This window comes from Ambystoma mexicanum, chromosome 13, assembly GCF_040938575.1.
Source record: "Ambystoma mexicanum isolate Mex_15411 chromosome 13, UKY_AmexF1_1, whole genome shotgun sequence".
NCBI classification, from domain to species: domain Eukaryota; kingdom Metazoa; phylum Chordata; class Amphibia; order Caudata; family Ambystomatidae; genus Ambystoma; species Ambystoma mexicanum.
The window spans coordinates 553,980,122-553,999,442 of NC_090938.1; the positions used below are offsets into that span (position 1 = coordinate 553,980,122).

Below are 19,321 nucleotides of genomic sequence, written 5' to 3' on the forward strand. Positions count from 1 at the left end.
CTGAGGAAACTTAAGCTAAAAAAGTTTTTGCTACTCAAGTCACAATGTAGAAACCTAAGCCTAAACCTGATCCCCCTAGTTCCTTCAGCATTGGGGATCTAAATGTAATTGAGACCTTAGTCACCCTAGATCGTGAGGTCTGTTCACAATCATGTGATGTGGCTCAAGATTTAAGCATCAATCCACTTCATTTGAATCTTAAAGAACTGAAATCTAAGTCTAAATTCACCCCTCAACTGTCTGCAGACGATGTCATTGAAACCTTCAATCAAGCACTTATACAAGATATTCATTCTTACTTGGATAAACAGGTTGACTCATACAAAAACAAAAAAAGTAATCTTACTACAAAGCAAAGGAAAGCATTACAAAACTTGGCGAAATATCCTTCAATTGTTATCAAGGAGGCCGATAAAGGGGGCAATATTGTCATTCTTAACACTCTTGACTATATAACTATGGGCTGCAATCACTTACACACCCCTGGTTGCTACGAAACCCTTGAATCCAACCCTACCAAGCGTGTGGTAACCGGTCTTCTTGAATTAATTGACACTTGGTATCATAAAGGCTTCCTCACTGATGATGAGAAACATTTTTTATCTAATACTGATCCTACTATACTGACTATGTACTTTCTGCCGAAGATACATAAAACTTTTGAGACCTTACCCGAGGTTCGGCCCATCATGAGTGGTATTAATTGGGCTACTGAAGGCCTCTCAAAATATTTGGACGAGGCGCTTAAGCCTTTTGTTGTACAAATGTCATCCTACATACGTGACAGTACTCACATTTTACAGTCTTTGCAAGATATCATTTGGGAACTAGATTACCTGTTGGCAACAATTGATGTAGTTGCACTTTACACCAATATTAATCATACGTTAGCGCTACAGACAATTGACTATGTGTTTAGGAATTCCTCAGCATTGTATTCTGATCATGTTTTCATGTTGAAGCAATTTTTACAATTTGTACTTGCGAACAATATGTTTATTTTCAATGACCAGTTCTACCTGCAGGTGAGGGGCGTTGCCATGGGGGCCAAGTTTGCACCCTCTTTGGCTAACCTTTTTATGGCCTTCTATGCAGAAATGCATATCCTCAATCAAGTGCAATTTGTGTCAAATATTGTGTTGTGGCTTCGTTATATTGACGATATTTTTCTAATTTGGAAGGGGTCTGAAGACTCTTTCACTGCTTGTTTAGGTCATGCTAACACCAATAGGTTTGGAATTCGCCTTACCGGCCTTTGTAACCCATGTGAAATTGATTTTCTGGATTTACATATTTTTCATGAAGGAAATAATGTACACACCAATACTTTTAGAAAACCATCTGAAGTTAATTCAATTTTGGCTGCCCAGAGCAACCACCAACGCGCCACCATTGATAACATCCCAATGGGTGAATTTCATAGGGCCAGACGCAATTGTACTTTATCTAGTGATTACGAAAGAGAATGCAATATCCTAAATCAACGCTTCCTCAATCAAGGGTATAAGAGTTCTGTTATCCATAAGGCATATTCTAAATTTACTGAAACTCATCAACGTGACCTCCTGACTAATGTGACTAGGTCAAAAGAGCATCCCCCATACATCTCATTAATCACTCCATTCACGAATGACTCCACATTGCTATACAAAATGGTTGCCAAGCATTGGCATATTCTAAGACTTGACAAGGATTTACAACCATTTTTGACTCAGAAACCCAAATTTAATTTCACAAGATCACCTATGATCAAAAACATTGTGAGCCCTTCATTTTTTGATAACCAACCAAGGTCCTCCACGTGGTTACAACAACCAGGGGGTTTTCATAAATGTGGCAATTGTAACCAATGCCCTTGGGCTGTTAGTAAATGCAAAACGTTTTGTGATCATTTTGGAACTAAAATTGAAATACGTGATTTTATCAACTGCAAGACTACCTATGTGGTCTATGCCATCATTTGTACCTGTGAGAAAGTGTATGTGGGTAGCACCATTCGTCAACTTCGTATCCGAATAAGGGAACATTTGTCCAGCCTCAAAATGCTTGAACCAAAGTCACCTTTGGCCGCTCACTGGCAATTGGAACACCAGCTGGATAATATTGCTGATTTGCGCTTTATTGGTCTGATGAAGGCTCATAAGGGAAAAAGGGGTGGCAACCTACAGCTGAAACTACGCCAAATGGAGGTAAAACTTATTTGTTTATTACGTTGTACCACACAGGGTCTAAACACAGACCACGAGATGTCTGTATTTCTATAATAATTTTGATAAAAGAGTCACAATGGATCTTATGTTTTTTTTAAACAGTACTTGGAGTCGCACTTCGCCGGAGCCACTCCATCATGCTCGTGGGCACTAGCGCCCATTAATTTTAACCTATTCTATTCCCATCTAAATAATTGATATGTCTTACCATTGCAATAGGTAGTTCCTTTGGTCCTCCTTTTTCTACTATAATTGTGATCTGACTTTTTCTTTCATATTTTGACATTGATTCTAATCGCTATTTCGAGTCCAGGCTATATAACATTTTTTGCTCAAGTATGAATTTATTTGGGAAATACTGTCTGTCTAACTCTGCGCTTATTAACTAATTTCTGATTTATCATTATTCAGGTACTAGCCTCTCACCATTGTTCTTCTTTGCATTCTTCCAATGTGATGTTTCTGTCGGCTTAGCTTTAATTTTACGCTCAATTCAGTTGTTTACAACTTACGTCATCAAGGCGACATCAAATGCGTGCAACGCTACGGACGTCAACGCTGTGACGTCGGTTGCTTCTCTTCTACTTCTCCTTTACCTTTTTATTATTATTCGGGTACCAGCCTCTTATTATTAGTCTTCTTTGTACTCTCCCAGCATGACGGCTTAGTTTTAATCTTACTTTCAATTCAGTTGTTTGTTTACAACTGACGTCATTCACGCGACGCCAGATGCGTGCGACGCAACCAACGTCACCGCTGTGACGTCGGTTGCCTTTCCTTCATTTCTCTCTAAACTTTTGCTTGGGTGGCTGCTTTGGGGATTTCCTCTGTAATTGTGAACGCTCGATCTAGCGAGTAAGTTTGGTTCTTTGTTGCTCAGTATCAGGTAAATTGATTCTATCTAATCTGGCTGTAGTACTTAGCTATTCTGTTGATTTTTTCTAGGTTATATATTGGTTACGGCCATTACGGCATGGACTTAATTTCTGAATGTGACATCAGCGTGATACTTACAACGTCCTGTTCTTTGTGGTATGTGGACTCGAATACTCTGATTTATAATTCATACTTCCATACAATTGTTAGAACCGCTTCTTATGCCGTGCCATCTATTTGACACTGATGATTGTTTTACACAGGGATTTCCCATCATTGACTTTCTCGATATATTTAATTTGCCTGTGGTAAGTTTAGTTTATTACTTGCATTCTATTTTTCCATTGGATACTGGCTTCTGGCCAATCTGTGGCCATTCCCTTTGGTGCCAAATAGACCTTTACTTCACCGTTTGCATGGGTGATATGTGCACACCATGCATGATTGGGCGCTCCGGTGTTGTTGTGCACAGTTCAAGAGGACTTTTGTTTTTTTTATGTTCCCCTATACCCGGAGTGATGTATTCTCTAACTGCTAAAGCATGTTACTTACCGTATATCTTCTGTTTTGTTTTATCATTTGCAACTGCCTGTGCTTCTGCTTATTCCACCCTTCAACCATGGTTTACGGTATGCCATTGATTTTTTATTATACAATGTGTTGTGTTATTCGGTCTTATTTTAATCACTATCTAATGTAATGTGATACGGCTTGTATTTGTTCTAATTTAATGTGATTGTAACATTTTTTGATTTTGCTTTTGTTATGAAATATCAATGCTGCATTTAACTACTAAGCCTTGAAAACGACCTGCGTGTCGAAACACGTGTCGGCTGTTCCTGCTTACAATTAAAGCATCAACTGTACTACTAGTGTTCCTTATTTATATAGTGTTTAGCGCATCTCCACCTCAACTCCCATTTTGTATACGATTTTCAGTACCAGCCAGGGTGGACTGGTTGGCGCAGGTGGTAATGCAGCTTACACTTCCAATTTCTTAAGGTTAAGTGAACTATTAACATAATCAGTGAACACCAGCCCACACACCTTTACGCGTTAATCCACATCTTCTGTTTTATATTATTATTTTTGCTTTGTATATATATTTGTCTCCATATTTGCCGTGTGATTCTGTAACTAAGCTGTAAACTGTCATATGCAATGGCCCAGTTACCCCTGGGCCTGTTGCGCAATACAAGTAATAAAACAAACAAAACAAAACAAAAATAAAACAAACAAACGTGTCAAGTGGCATAAAGTGTTAAATCCCATATCGTCATCTGATGTTAAAATAAAATACCACGGGAATGGTAGGAACCTTTATCAACTGTATCATTTAAGCATTTAACCTAAGACAACTAAAACAGCTTTTCAAAAATCATGGGGAGATGGGGTGTCAGGAGAGATAATTTCTTAGTGTTCGCAGGGCCTCCTTCATCTTCTGATACTTAAGATGAAGCCAGATATTTATGATTAAGCCAGATAAGAGTCCATTCCAGCAGAGATATTCAGGCTTCGTGTATGTACAGTGAAACAGGCTTCAGTTTGGCTATAACTGCCATAGGTTGGTAAAATTAGGATGTATCTTAAAAAAGAACCGTTACAGAATGGTGAAAGTGGTTGTAAATAGTTTAACTTTTTTCCAAGATGGCCACTGAGAGGGGAGCATGGTCATCTATGTGCTCGCACCTCCAGGTGCCCAATAAACTGATGAAATTACAACTTTGCCCTTCCCTGGTTGGGAGACACTAAGAGCAGCAACAGGTGGCCAAATGCAGTGGCCGGAGTGATCGAAGGGTGTTGGTTTGACAGAAATACAGCATCAAAGCTTCCGGGCTCCCCATGCCCGAGGTGGTGGCAGTGATGTGTGGCACGGGTCGCGCACTGCAGGGGATCTCGAGCCGGTGGCAGCGTGGTGAGGAGGAGACGGCGGCTGGGGCTGGCCTCGTTGGCCGACCAGACGGATACCACGAACACCCTGTGGAGTGCAACACAGGGAGCAAGAGTCGAAGGGCGGAGGAGGACCCAAGGGGAGACGGCACAGATCTTCCCCTGATCTGTCGGCTGTGGTCGGAAGGAGCCTGGCAATGGGACGCCATGTATGAGAAGGGGCAGAGCCTTCTGGAGTAAGTGGGGGGAGAACTGCATCCCTCGAGGACGGCCTCAGCAGTGTCGCGGACAGGGGTCAGTAGTGGCTTTCATGGATGATATGTTGCTCACAAATACAGATCCGGACAGATCACTGGCAGCATTAGCCGAAAGCCTTGAGGAGTTTGGAGGGGTGACAGGCCTGAAAGTCAATACCCACAAATCGGAGCTGATGCCAGTTCTCAATCGTCCTCATTTTGCATTGAGAGATTTTGATAGAAGCAACATTTGATGAATGCACTTTCTGAAATATGCAAGCTGTGGGGACCAGTCTTAGATCCTTGGCCAGCCGATTAGAGTTACCACTGTATGTGATCAGAGTTGTGGGCTTCAATGAGTCGGACTAGTGGTGCCATGAAGTTTTAGTAGAGGATCAGCTGAATGGTCGATCCATTAAGTGCTCTACAGGAAATGTTCATTCAGGGCTCACAAAATCTTTTAGCACACTCACATTGGCGAGGAGATATTACGAAGGGGTTATACCATTTGGAAGTTACTATACCTTGCTGGCAATTATGGGGATGTTTGAAACTTTTATTTGACATTTTCCTGCAAACAAACTTGGTTTGCAGTAAATGGCAAATACAAGTTTTACTGTGCATGGCTGGCCTTTGGGTGACCCCATTGCACCAAATATATAGTTTGCTTGTCTGTGTACCATTTTAGAGAAAGCACTAGTAAATATTTTGTCACCTGTCACCGTGGGGCGAGTGCATTTCTCTTAGGGTGAGTATCTCAACTAAGGAACTCACCCTGCAGGGCTTGTGGGATTTTTAAGTATTTGCAAGGCCCGAATGTAAAAAGAAAGGGTCCCAGCTCCACTTGGAAAGCCTGGTTTTGCAGTAAACAAGTGAACCTTGCAAGAGTATTACAAAACAATCTCCTGAGGAGTGCAAAGATCAGCCATCTTGCTAATGATTGAATTATTATTTAGTAGTTTGCAGGACAATTGGTAACCAGAATGCAAAATATTTTGCTACCTGGACAATATTTATTGAGGGAAAAAAATGGAAAAATAAATTAGCCCGTAACATTTTCCCGCAAAAATCGGCCAAAAAGGAAGCTGGCGTCTGCCTCCCACTTCAAGCAGCACTGCTTGGGTTATATGTTAATCTCATTGGCAGCAGCACAGACAAGTAGTTCTACAAATGTTGCATCATGTTTCAGGGTCTTCGAGGTAAGAAGATATTTTTATGTGAACCACTAGCTACAAAGATGGATTAATACTTTCAAAATATCTAACATCTCTTTACTTCAAATTATAAAATCTAGGCAGCAAATTACTTCCTGATCTAACGTAATGCTATGCTTTCTTGGTAGCAAAAATGTGTAAAATCCATTTCTTTCTGATTTCGAAATTCCAAGTGCAAGTTTAAGCAATTATGTTGCATAATTTGTTCTCAGGTTACTCTCCCTAAGTGCCATGGGTATGGAAAGACTCAGAAGCTCAAAAGACACCCATTTCAAAGTGACTATAAAGACCAGGCATCATCTCAGGATTACTTCCAATAAAAGAGATACAACTGGGAGTGCTTATGTTAAGATATGGGGCAACTCCTCTGGGGTTGAAACTTGGCCTGTGCAAAGAAGAGGTGGCACAGCAATAGGGGCATTGTTCCTTTTATTTCAGGTTCATATTGCTTGCTATCAATATTTTTGCTTTGGCTAAAATGAGCTAAAAGATAATGGACTACCAGTGGCACAAAGGTAGTAGTCACTTTGCATTGTCTAAATTCTGACAGCTGGTCACTAGATACCCAGGAGAATCAGATGACCAGAAAGGAGTCTCAACAGGTACTGCCACCGGAGAAAACTGAAGACAGCTGATAAAACACTGTACTGGGAGAAATAGTTCCCCGTCAAGATAACAAACAATGGCCATCGAAGTCTCCGACTGGCAGGGAAGAAATTCCACTAATTCGGGACCATGTGTCCAGATTTCAAGATTTTTGAAGCTCAATCAGTAAGTGAGTAAACAACCACATTTCAAATCTACTCAGGCCAACGAGATGGTGAGTAAAACAATTTGATAGTAGCCAAAAAGGTGCATATGTTTTAGGTTTCTTAACCCAATTTACCCCACACCACGTACCTTCGAGGTCAAAATGCAGTCATGTTTACCAAGGTTGTTGGTATTAAAAGAAACACGCTTTCAAAAGGATCGGTTTCACAAAAATATTACAGTGGATAGGGAACTCCAATGTTATTGGCTAGGGGTGGTTTAGGGGACGGGACTTGGCTTTGTCTAGGATCCCTGTACCACCACCAACACCCTAAGCAAATAATTAGCCTGGTGTGCCCTCTCCTTTGAATATTATTTCTTTATTGAGTGTGCCCCCACCTTCGCGGCGAGAAGTTTTCGGGAACTGATGCCTAAAAATGCTCAAATGCCCCAAGTTGTCAATTATCCCCTGGCCTCAGGCGAGACAGAGCTAAAGATATGTATGAATGAGGGTTCCTGGGCACAAAAGTAATTTCTGCAGTGGTTAATTGGCATAGCAATTTTATGTTTTCTATATTGTTAAAATATTTTATTAAGGTTTTTCAGCTACGCATGCAAAACAAACAATACACAAAAAACGGAATTGGTTAACTTGGGTAAAACATAAGAAAACAAACACAAACAGAACATGGGTGAGAACAAGATACAACATGCTTTAGTAATTAAATGTAATTTGATGTGTTCTTCAGTTTTACACAATGTAATTTAAATTGTTCGATTCAAAATCTACGGCAAACAACTTGCAACACCCGGTTTGTAGACATTATCGGCCATGTTCCAATAGTATCCTACCTGCACAGTGGTTCCATGACATTGGGGACAACGTGTACCAGTCCACATTGCAAAATATAAATGCAACGCAAGCCATGTGGAATGTGGAATTCGTATGATGTTGGAGCAGAATTAAAGTGTGTCCTTCTGCCACTGAAAACGGACTTGTTTGTGAATAGGTTTGGACAGGCGTGAACTTAAAAGCAAGCTGTTAATTAAATATGTCGGGACGGGCCGGACGGGGGAAAGGAATACCTTTGTGGGAGGTCCAGGTAACGGGGGTCCCGCGATTTCTTTAGAGACCCACCAACGTTTTTTAATTAGGTATGGCAGTTTGGGCATACACCTTCTCCAGCCAGGCGTGTGGTCGTTCTGAATAGCTATGAATTGCCTTTAGGCGCTTGAATGAATGTATTGCGTTTGAGCAATTCCAAAGACAGCATTGGCATGGGCAGCAATGCCTTCGTCAGCCGTACAAAAGGATTCGGGCGGGGTTTTTTTGGGGGGTGGAGGGGCGCGGGAATTCCCTTGAGAGTTTAAACGAGAGGAGCCAAGGGTGAAGACTGTGGTGATTTAGTGTGAGGTGGCCGCTATCCTGTGCATTCAAAATGTGCCGAGTCAACCAACACGGATTTGAAATAGGCTACTACAGTATAGATCAGATGGCAGTGACATGTTTCATAGGATGTGCTGTGCTGGTAGAAGAGATGATGGCAACCACATGAAGGTGTAGGATAGGAACATAAACCCGGGGGCAGTGACATAATATTTGTTTATTTATTAGTATTTTTAAAGCACTCACACAGCCGGGGGCATCGAGGTGCTGTTACAGGAATATGTCTCTTAGTTACGTATTTATAAAGCGCTTAATACCCAGAGATTTCTAAGCGCAGACTATATTGCTTTGTGCCGTCTTGTTTCCAAGGCGAGCACGTTGCCGCTGAGCTATTCTCCCGGGATAATAGAACATGAAGGGCCCAGGGCCATAATTTATGCAAAACACTATATAGCCTTATAGACTGAGGGAGAGGTTGATGTTGCAAGATAATGACCTGCCACCAAGTTATGGCCTGAGGCGAAGCAGAGAGCCATACATTGGAGATGGGTCTTTATTCTAAGCAATAATTTCCCAATATTGACCCCTCCCGAAGTCTATAGGTCTATTAGCGCATGGTGGTAGTAGTACTACATGTTTTGGAGTTTTGATGAAGTACAAAAATATTTCTTTAAGTGTGAGGAAAGTAAATAAACAAACTGATTTAGTAAATTAAATGTGGTTTTATTTTGTTGTACCTAAAAAACATGGTTGTTGTTATCAATAAAGCATTTTAATTCCAACTAGGAGGAACTGGAACAGGTTTAACATGAGCATGCATTAGGTGTCATTTAAAAGTAAACGGTTTTCTGTAGGAAAGGGAGCATTTTCCAGTGTTTTAGCTTTCTCTTTCGTTTTTTAAATAATATGTTGCAGCACAAAAAAGGTCCTCATAGCGAGGAAGTGTCTTGTAACAAAAACATGGAGTGGAAATTGCATTGTTGTTGCCCCGTCTGCTTCTGAAGACAGAATGTTAAGAAGGCAGTCAACATTATATAGCTCAGCGGCAACGTGCTCGCCTTGGAAGCAAGATGACGTGGGGCATCACAGGTTTGATCCCCGGGTCCCTGCTTAGAAACCTCTGGGTATTAAGCACGTTATAAATAACATATCATATCAATACCAGTACTTCTTGACTGCATTGTAAACATTCTGATTGGATGAGAGGAATTCAATAACAATCTCCATGTGCTAATATTGCAAATTCTTGTGAGACTTTAGCAAGAGAGCCGAGTTGTAAGGCCATTGGAATAATGAACAAAGGGCTGGGGCTCCTTTGCTAGTTAGCAAGTGCATGCTAAATCGCTAAAACTGGTGTTTGAACAGTTGCATCAAAATAAAGTGCTTTTTCAACACAAACGCCAATTTCTTTTTCACGTTTAGACGCAAAATACTGCAGCCACTTTTAGTAGATTACCATCAGAGTTTTGGGAGAGCCAGCAGACTGGAAATCCGCAAACACCAGAGAGATTTATCATACCTTTTACTAGGTATACTCGGTTTTAGCACCTGCCTCTAACTCTTACCTCATTTATTTTACCTATGTTGCCTTAGCATTGCCTTTGAAAGTCAAATCTGGGTGTGTTTTTGTAATTGAAATTTGGGTTGTTTCTGAAAGTCAAATTTGGGTTGTTTCTGAAAGTCAAATTTGGATTGTTTCTGGAAGTCAAATCTGGGTGTGTTTTTGTAATTGAAATTTGGATTGTTTCTGAAAGTCAAATCTGGGTGTGTTTTTGTAACTGAAATTTGGGTTGTATTTCACATTACTTTTGGCCCTCAATTGTAACCTGCTAGCCCAGTGACTTTTCCTTACCGCTTTTTCACATATGTTCTCCTACTGCCATCATCTCTTTACTTGCTCATGGGGTTATGTGTGTCTCCTATCTACTCTAACTGCTTCTCTTTTAAGTATCCCTCCCTTCTCACTAGGTCTGGTAAGAAGAAATTAAAAAAGGATATCTTGGCTTCCAACCCAGGTCTCCCCATCACTGATACCTATTCCAATGGCTCTGCCAGACAAACCCTCACTGACATTCTCTTTTTCATTCCTTTGCCTGATCTATGGACCCCTCATATGATATCTGTGCTCTGTCCTGTCTCCTCCTCTCCCATTAATAGTGGCAGCTGCTGGGTAGTCCTCATGGATTTCTTTGACTCCTCCGGACTCATCATTAATATCTACCTGAATGGCACTGTAATGGTGCAAGGCCCTCAGGCCAATCTCCTCCTATTTGATAGACCGTTCCCTGGCCTCATGAACTTCTTCTCATCTCCAGCTGTCCCCTACTCTCCTCCCTTGCCCTCCTTTCCTGCCGCCTCTGCCCCATTTCAAGCTCCCTCCACACCTCTGCAGGGCGTACCCCTGATTTGTAGCCCTCCCCAGAAGGTTTTTAAGGCTGGCAACCTTCTTCATCTTGCCACTCTCAATTCTTGCTCTGCTGTCAGACACTCTTCTGACATCTGTCACCTCCTAGAAGAACGTGACCTTGATGTCCTCAGTCTCACCGAGACTTGGTTCACGGCCAGCTCTGTCATGAGTTTTGACACTCTCCTCCCTGACGGCAACATGATCAGCTCCGCCCCCAGGCCTAACCATCCTGCAGGGGGTGTAGCCCTGATCTTCCATGAGTGGATCACTGCCTCTATCATCCCCACTCAGACTTACTCTTCTTTCGAATGCCTTGTCTGCAGACTCTCTCTCTCTCCTAGCCATTCTCACTGTTACTACTTTCTACCGGCCCCCTGGTCAAATTACTGCTTTTCTCTTCGAGTGGGCAGACCTCTCCTCCTCCCTTCTGGCCTCAACCTCTCAACGCCTCCTCCTTGGTGATCTCAACATCCATCTTGATTCTCCCTGTTCCGCATCTGCGCTCTTTTGTGACGTCTGCGATTCACTCTCCCTCTCTATCCTCCCCTCTGGCCTGACTCACTCTGCTGGTCACACACTTGATGTCTTGATTTCCTCTGGCCTTCCCCTCTCTACTCCCTTCACCACTCCCCTCTTCTGGAGTGAGCACTGCCTCCTCTCCTCTCATCTGTCCATCCCCTCCCCCCAAGCCAAGCTTTCCCCAAGATTGTCACGCACCTTCTCGGACATCCGGCCCATGAAGCATGTGTCAATCAAGGCTTTCGCTGCCACCTTCTCCCCCCTTCTCTCACCTCAGGCTGATTCACACCCTGACACAGCCCTGTCCCTGCTCTACTCCTCTATTTCTGCTACTCTTGATGTTCTTGCCCCTGTCATGAGGATCAGTTTGAAGTCCAAAGCCAAGTGTAATTCCTGGTATAACTCTGACCTAGCTACACTAAAACGCAAGTGTAGGGCAGCTGAGAGGAAATGGAGGGCTTCCTGCTCATCCTCTGATAAACTGGCATGCCGCCTGCTCCGAAGGTAATACCGCCTCGCTGTCCGCTCCAAGAAGAGAGGCCACATTCAAGTCCGCGTCTCTGTGGCATCTAACAACTCGGCCAAACTCATTAAAAAATGCAAGGAGCTGGCCAACCCTGCTGCAGTCTCCACTCCACCTCTCGCCTCCCAGGCTCTTTTCAATGCCCTTGCATCTCAATTCAAGTCCAAATCCCAGGGCATCTTCTTCACCCTCTCCTCCGACCCCCCTCCTATCCCCTCTCCGTCCGGGCTTGCTGACCCTCCCTCAGCCACCCCGCCCCCTCTTTCTCCTCCTTTCCTCTTTTCTCCCCGTATGAAGTTGCTAGACAAGTCCGATCTATGAAAGCGTCATTAAAACAGGTCCATCCCTGTTCCTCTAAAACCATTAAGGGCCACATCGATACCCTTGCTCCGGCCCTTGCCAATTTCTGTAACCATTCTTCTGCCTCTGGATCTTTCCCCTCCCCTCTGAAGCACTCCCTTGCGCATTCTCTCCTCAAGAAAGCCACAGCCGATCCTGTCCAGCTAACTATCACCCAATTTCCATTACTCCCTTTTTGGGGAAGCTGCTGGAAAAGCTGGCCATCTCCAAGCTTTACCTTCATTCTGACTCTTTTGGCTCTCTCCATGACCACCAATCAGGTTTCAGAGATGCCAGAAGCATGGAAACTGCTCTCATGAACATCTGTGAAGACCTGCTCTCCAACCTTGACTCTAACATCCCCTCCGTCCTCACCCTACTTGATCTCTCCTCTGCTTTCGACACGGTCAACCATACCATCCTGTTCAATCATCTCCGTGAAAACCTGGGTGTCACTAATCAGGCTCTGGCCTGGATGACATCTTTCCTTTCTGATTGGCACTCCCAGGTACAACTTGGGTCCTTCCGATCCTCTATCTCCCTCTCTACCCGTGGTGTTCCCCAGGGGTCTAACCTCGCGCCCTGGCTTTTCAACCAATACCTGGCAACCCTCACCTATTGCATTTCCATTTTCTGCTCAAACTTCCAGTGCTATGCTGATGACACCCAACTCATTTTCAGGCTTCCCTCAGGCTCCTCCTCTCCTTCCCTCATCTGATTGCCTAATCGACATTCAAAATTGGTGTGCCGCCAACGATCTTTGTCTAAATGCCAACAAGACTGAGATCCTCCTCATTTATACACCCTCACTATCGTTTCCCCTCACTCTCTGGGCCGGTCTACCTTGGCCCTCCTGCTACCCCTACCTGCGAGGCTAAGAATCTCATGGTCATCTTTGACTCCACACTTTCCTTCTCCGCACACATCTCTGATGTCTCTAAAAAGTCAAACTTCTTACTGCACCTCCTTAGAGGTGCTCTGCCTTTCCTCTCCTTCCCTCAGAAGCTCATTGTCTCCCAAACTTTGGTTCTCTCTAGGTTGGACTACTGTAACAGCCTTTTTCTAAATCTACCTGCCTCCACTCTGAGCCCTTTACAACTAATCCAGAACAGGACTGCGAGACTTGTCTTTGGCCTCAAGCTCTGGCATCATATCTCTCCAGCTCTGAAATCCCTTCATTGGTTCGCAGTGGATGCGAGGATTACATTTAAAACCCTCTGCATTGTCCACAAGGCTTTCTGGGGCCTGGGACCAAAATACCTTCAACTATCCCTCCGTAAATACCTCCTACTTCTAACTCCCTCAAGGTCAGTCGTTTTTCAAAGAAACATGCTGGGGGCAGATCTCTGTCTTCTGCTGGGGCCTCCCTTTGGAACAGCCTTCCGGCCACCCTGAAACTTGAGGAGAACCATTGCTGTTTCCGGAAGCACCTCTCTTCCCTTCTGCCTTTGCCCCTCTTCTCCCCTGCGATCTGTCTTTCTCTCTCTGCACCGTGCATCTGGCCACCCTCTCGGGCCCAGGTACCTGCGCACCCTGCCTCCCTCCTGCACTGTCTCCGGGCCACCCCTTGCACTGGGATCTGTATCTGTACCCATACAGTCCCTCATTCTTTGTTTGCACTTATCAGATATACCCTATTCTGACTATTCATGCACTTGCCACTTGCTGACTGCACTATCACTTTTCAATTCCTTTATTTATTTATTGCACTTATTATTTATTTCTGTTCTCCCCCTTCCACGCACTTTCCCACTTTTCCCTTTTCCATGCAATTGCGTGTTCTAATTGTCACTGGGCCTAGTAAGATTGTTGTTTTTGTTCTCCCTTGTATCCCTCCCTTTGCTTGGTCGCGCTCTGAAACACTTGTGTATGAGCGCGATATAAATAAAATATCATATCATATCATACCTTTTCTAAAGGAGTGAATTTTTAGTCCCTACCACACCCAAATATAAATGTGCAAAGAGCGAGACACACATAGAAAGGGAGACATATGGAGAACTAGGAAAATCAGTTGTAGAAGGACACGCAGTGTGATATTGATTGGAATGGGTCATTGAGCCTGGGCCGGGCTGTAGCGTGACAGCGATTTTAAGACCCTACCAGGCTGAGACCCAGCTCACTTAAAGATTTGAGTACCTGCACTTCTTTTTTTCCATTTAAAGCACTGGCTAAACTGCAGCTTTAATTTCATCATGCATAACCGCAAACGTTGCTTGTTGTAGTACGTCTTTAAAATAGGAGATTATACATTTTCGGAAGGAAAAATACAGTGTAATAATGTGTCAATGTTGTGACTACAGCATGTCACCACGAGGGTGCGTGCTGGGTCACGTGTGAATTGCTAATAAAAGCGGCAAGTTGCCACCCAACTCTGGCTCCAGCAGCTTTTTTGCAGTGCCGCTTGCGCGGCGCATGCCATGCTAGAACAGCAAGTGCTATGCTTATTGAGCTGCTGCTCTGCCTCCCAGTGCCCCTCTAACCACGTGGACCTGGCACCCCTGGGCCCTACAACAACTGGCAACAAGGATGGGATGCAGCCCTGCACCGATCCCGGTAACAGAAACAACCGCTCCCTGCATCATGGAGCCCCGGGGACACAGCCTGTCCCTGCTGCGCCGCACGCCACCCCAGCGCGTGGATAAGCTTGCTCCTTGCACAGCACGCACCATACCTATGGAGCTGCCGCTCTGCCTCCCAGTGCCACGGCGTGCAGATTCCCGCTTGCCAGTTGCCTCCCAACTCCGGCTCCAGCAGCATTATTGCAGTGCTGCTTGGATAGCACACACCATGCTTATGGAGCTGCCGCTCTGCCTCCCAGCGCCCCTCTAACCACGTGGGCCCGGCACCCCCGGGCCTTAGAACAGTCAACATTAATTGATTTAAAGTCAGCATATCCTCCTTAGCGGTTACTTAGTATGCATATTAATTTTGCATGACAGAACAGAAAATAAGTTCCACTAAACAAGCCGGTCATTCTATGCTAGGGGCAGTGCCTTAAGTGGCACTACAAAATGAGCCGGGGCATGGCCTAACGGAAGTGGTCCTGCTGGCCCGTTAGGCCACGCCCCCAGATGAGCCATGGTTCAATGGGCTACTGGCACCCCTGCCAGGCAGCCTTTTGTAGAGATCAGCACCCTCTCCCCCATTTGGAGAGGGTGGTGATCTCTGCATTTATTTTCTATAGGTTTGCCTGTCAGGGGATAGCGCCTCGCCTATTCAGCCTTAAAGGTGGCGCTGGCAGCGTCACATTAAGGCTGAAACGGCGAGGCTGTTGGAAGCGGAGGCCTTTTTCCTAAATACTGAAACTCCAGCAAATCCGTGGGAGCTTAAGTATTTAGAAAGCAAGGCCTCTGCTTCCAGCGGCCTCATGTTTTCTCCATAAAGGTGGCGCCGGCCCACAGGCATCTCTTACTTATAGGGATGCCTTGCAGGTTTCGCCCTCTGAAACACTTGTGCGTGAGCGTGATAAAAATAAAAATATCAGTACCATTATGACTGAAAGGCATTTTTTTCTGAAGCATGACGGTTTCGCACACGAGCAGGAGCTTCAGGCTTTAGAAAAAAAGCTTTTTCGTGTAGTAGCCAGGGCTGCCAGGGGAGATTAGTGGGCCCCGGCAGGGTCCCGCCCCAAAACGAGATTTCGGAGCCTGCCAGGTCCCAGCCCCGGCCCACTTAAAGCCCTTGCTAGGGGCCAAGAAACCCACTCTTTTCATTAAATGGTAAGGCTTTGCCTTGACAGAACTTCACTTCCTCTACCTTTACTTCCATTGGTGTTAGATTACCCGTTCACTACGCTACTTTGCCCCTCCCCAAACTTTTTAAGGCTATGTGACCTAGAAAATCAAAGCGAGACCCTCGCCTTACCTCAATTACAGCGAATGGTTTGTGACCGACTGGGTGCAAGGCCTGGAAACGTTCCAGCCAATCGCGGGCTTCGCTGGGGGTCCCTCCGCACTCTTTGAAGAAAGCACGAATGTCACGCCGCACCTGCGAACGGTTTACATAAGAGGGCCCGATGGCTACCTCGGGAGGCGCTGTCCAGTGGTCGTCAGGGAGTGCAGCGGAAGGATTCGGGAAGGTGGGCTTCGGCTTAATGCTGAGGGACCGGCACAGACCTGCTAAGCTCCGTTCGCCCTTTCGCCTGCAGATCGCGGCAGCGGCTCCCCGCCGTAGAGCAAGGGGCATGGCAGTCGACATTGTCGTTATCTCTGGTTTTCTGTCTGAACTTCACTTGGTGGCCAGCGCCGGCTTCGCGCCTATTTTAATGGCCAATGGGTGACGTTGCGCAGTCGGTGAAACCCCGGCTTGCGCTCTCGATGGAGGATTGGGAGGCAGCATGCCATCGACCGGTCATACGCTTGACACGTCACGTGCCCGGCAAATATTTTTCTCAGAAGGCGGGCCAGCGGGCTATGGTAAGCGAGCGTTTTCTAACACCAAAAATACACAGACACATCTCCGCCTGAAGGCAGAGGGACAGTTTGTAAAACTAGACCGTTTATCTGAACTGTCAGAGCCTTGGCGGACGTTGGTAACCATCTTTGTATACTACTTGCCAACCCTACTTTGAAGACAGGCGAACGGGGCCCCATTTCAAAGTTGTTCTGGAGGGCGGGGGGGCGGGTGGGTCAAGACCTGGGGGCCCATTTCAAAGGTGTGTTTAGGCGCCCCCTGCCAACACGCGGGATTAACCATGCTTGTGTGGTACACATAGATGCAGGGTGGGTTGAAGATTTGCCAGCGCCGGTGGTGGCCCATTTCAGCACGTCTGAAAAAAAGCAGTGAGAGGGATAATCACAGCTGATTATATCTCTGGACAGGCTGCCAGCAGGGAGCTGAAACACCAAATGGCTGCTGAAAAACGATGACAGCATGGAGCTAATGTCAGATAGTCCCGCGTAAAAAGGCAACGAGGTGACAAAAACGTTTTAAAACGTTTTTGAAATTTGGGATTAAAACATTTTTAAAAAATCAGCATAGCTGCAAAGCCAATCAACAGCCGCTTTTAATAAAATGTAAAGTACTCCGTGGAGCCGGAACGCACACATCAATACTATGTAGCTGCAATGAAACGCATCACTGTAGCAGTGGAACAACGACCATTGGGCAGATTGAGTTTTAGCCTCTCCACCCCCCGAAATTTTGGGTTATGTTGACTTGACTGACCTACGGAGCCATGGCAGCACAGGACAGGACACAGCCAATAAGCAGTGCCTGGTGCACAGTCAACAAAGGCCTGGCACTCACTACTGTAAAACAGGGGTGTTGCTAGATCTGAAGAAGGTCTGGGGCTATGCTAATGCTGATAGGCTGTGTAGTGTGGGCTTCTCCTTGCTCTTGGTTCCTACCTCCTATACTATGGAATGACTTACAGACAGTTTTGTTGTGGAAAAATGATTGGCCATAGGCATTTATTTTCTACAGAAAATAACACAAACAAGAATCATGATAACATGTGTATGTGCTTTTGGGCACACCGTGTCCAGGGGTAGAGATGCCAGCCTTCTCCTTGGCCAGTCTCGGTTACCCTCGGGCATCTGTTCCTGGACACGTGCCGCCTACAACTTTCTTCTACCGTGTACCGAAGAAAGTACTCGGCGTTCCCACTCCTCTCTCCGCTCGTCTCCTTCTTCCCGAAGTTTTCCAGGGTGGGTTGGGTGGCAAAACGTTTCCTTCTCCCTTACCCAGGTCCCAAGACGCTTACCCGAACGAGGTGAGCGTCTTGCCTGGTTTGTTTTCCCCTTGTCCTTTGGCCGTACTTATACCCCCTCTGTCTTTTGTTATTCTCATGGGGGCTTGGCCCTCCCCAGCCCCCCTACAGGTTTCCCTTCGCACCTTCCCGTTGTTGGGGGCTATTGCCTGGCAATGATGGGGCGGTGGCGCCAACTGGCTGCCCCTCCCCCTGTTTCTTTGCGCCATCTTGCCCCCACCCTGCACCTAACCCCCCAGGCCCTCCATCGGGCTGTACTTTGCACAGCCCGGGACCTGGGGCATAGGCTGTGTAGTGTGGGCTGCTCCTTGCTCTTGGTTCCTACCTCCTATACTATGGAATGACTTACAGACAGTTTTGTTGTGGAAAAATTATTGGCCGTAGGCATTTATTTTCTACAGAAAATAACACAAACAAGAATCATGATAACAACATGTGTATGTGCTTTTGAGCACACCGTGTCCAGGGGTAGAGATGCCAGCCTTCTCCTTGGCCAGTCTCGGTTACCCTCGGGCATCTGTTCCTGGACACGTGCCGCCACACCTGAGTGGGCGTTGCCTCGGCCGCTCAGGTTCCCCCCAAAAGTACCCCTGTCTACATCCCCGCTCCTCTAATGCCCTGAAATTATTGTCGGATAAAACCCCCCCATCCCTTTGTTGGATAGGTGTACCCCGTCATGATGTGACCTCTCGAGGTTATTTTGGAAAAAACCCTGCCTTATAAAATGGAAGCCTGTGCTCCTGCCATATTTTACCACTGCCTTGTTCAGTTTCTTCCTCGCTGTTTCCACGGCCTGCCTCCGATGTGCCCCATCCTATGTTCTATGTGGTATCATTATTGACATGAACATCTCTGTTTTTCCCCAGCCTGAGATCCCTTTAGATCCCCTGTTGACATTCCCTCTTGCCAGGCTATCCCCTGCTACAGTATTCCGGGCTACTGCCTCCCTTATTCTGAAAGCCCTTTAATATGCTACGTATTTTTTTTAAAATGCCCCTCCATTCTAGCCCAACCCTTCATCTCATGAATGGTTGGGCTAGAATGTTTGTTGTGTCTATTACCCCTGCGATTTTTGCGGTGTATGTAGCTGCGTCTAGATGTGCTGCCTCCCAACTTTTACTTTTCCCTTTGGCCAAAAAAGCCCCTTCCAAGGATTCCCATATTTTTGTTGTCATCACCTTCCCTTCATTTCTTCCCTTCATTTTTTCCACCTATCAAAAAATACATTCTGCACATGTTTTCCGCATTGCTTACCCG

The 19,321-nt window shown here is 45.5% G+C and overlaps 1 protein-coding gene across 1 annotated transcript in view; it reads right to left on the reverse strand.

The window, feature by feature from the left end:
- NAGS (N-acetylglutamate synthase) overlaps positions 1-16,727 on the reverse strand; it is a 127,237-nt gene extending 110,510 nt beyond the window's left edge. Inside the window, exon 1 of the mRNA XM_069634341.1 lies at positions 16,219-16,727. Within this exon, the coding sequence (XP_069490442.1) occupies positions 16,219-16,551 (333 nt within the window). The 5' untranslated portion in view covers positions 16,552-16,727. The remainder of the gene's footprint in view (positions 1-16,218) is intronic.
- Between the last annotated feature and the right edge of the window lie 2,594 nt (positions 16,728-19,321).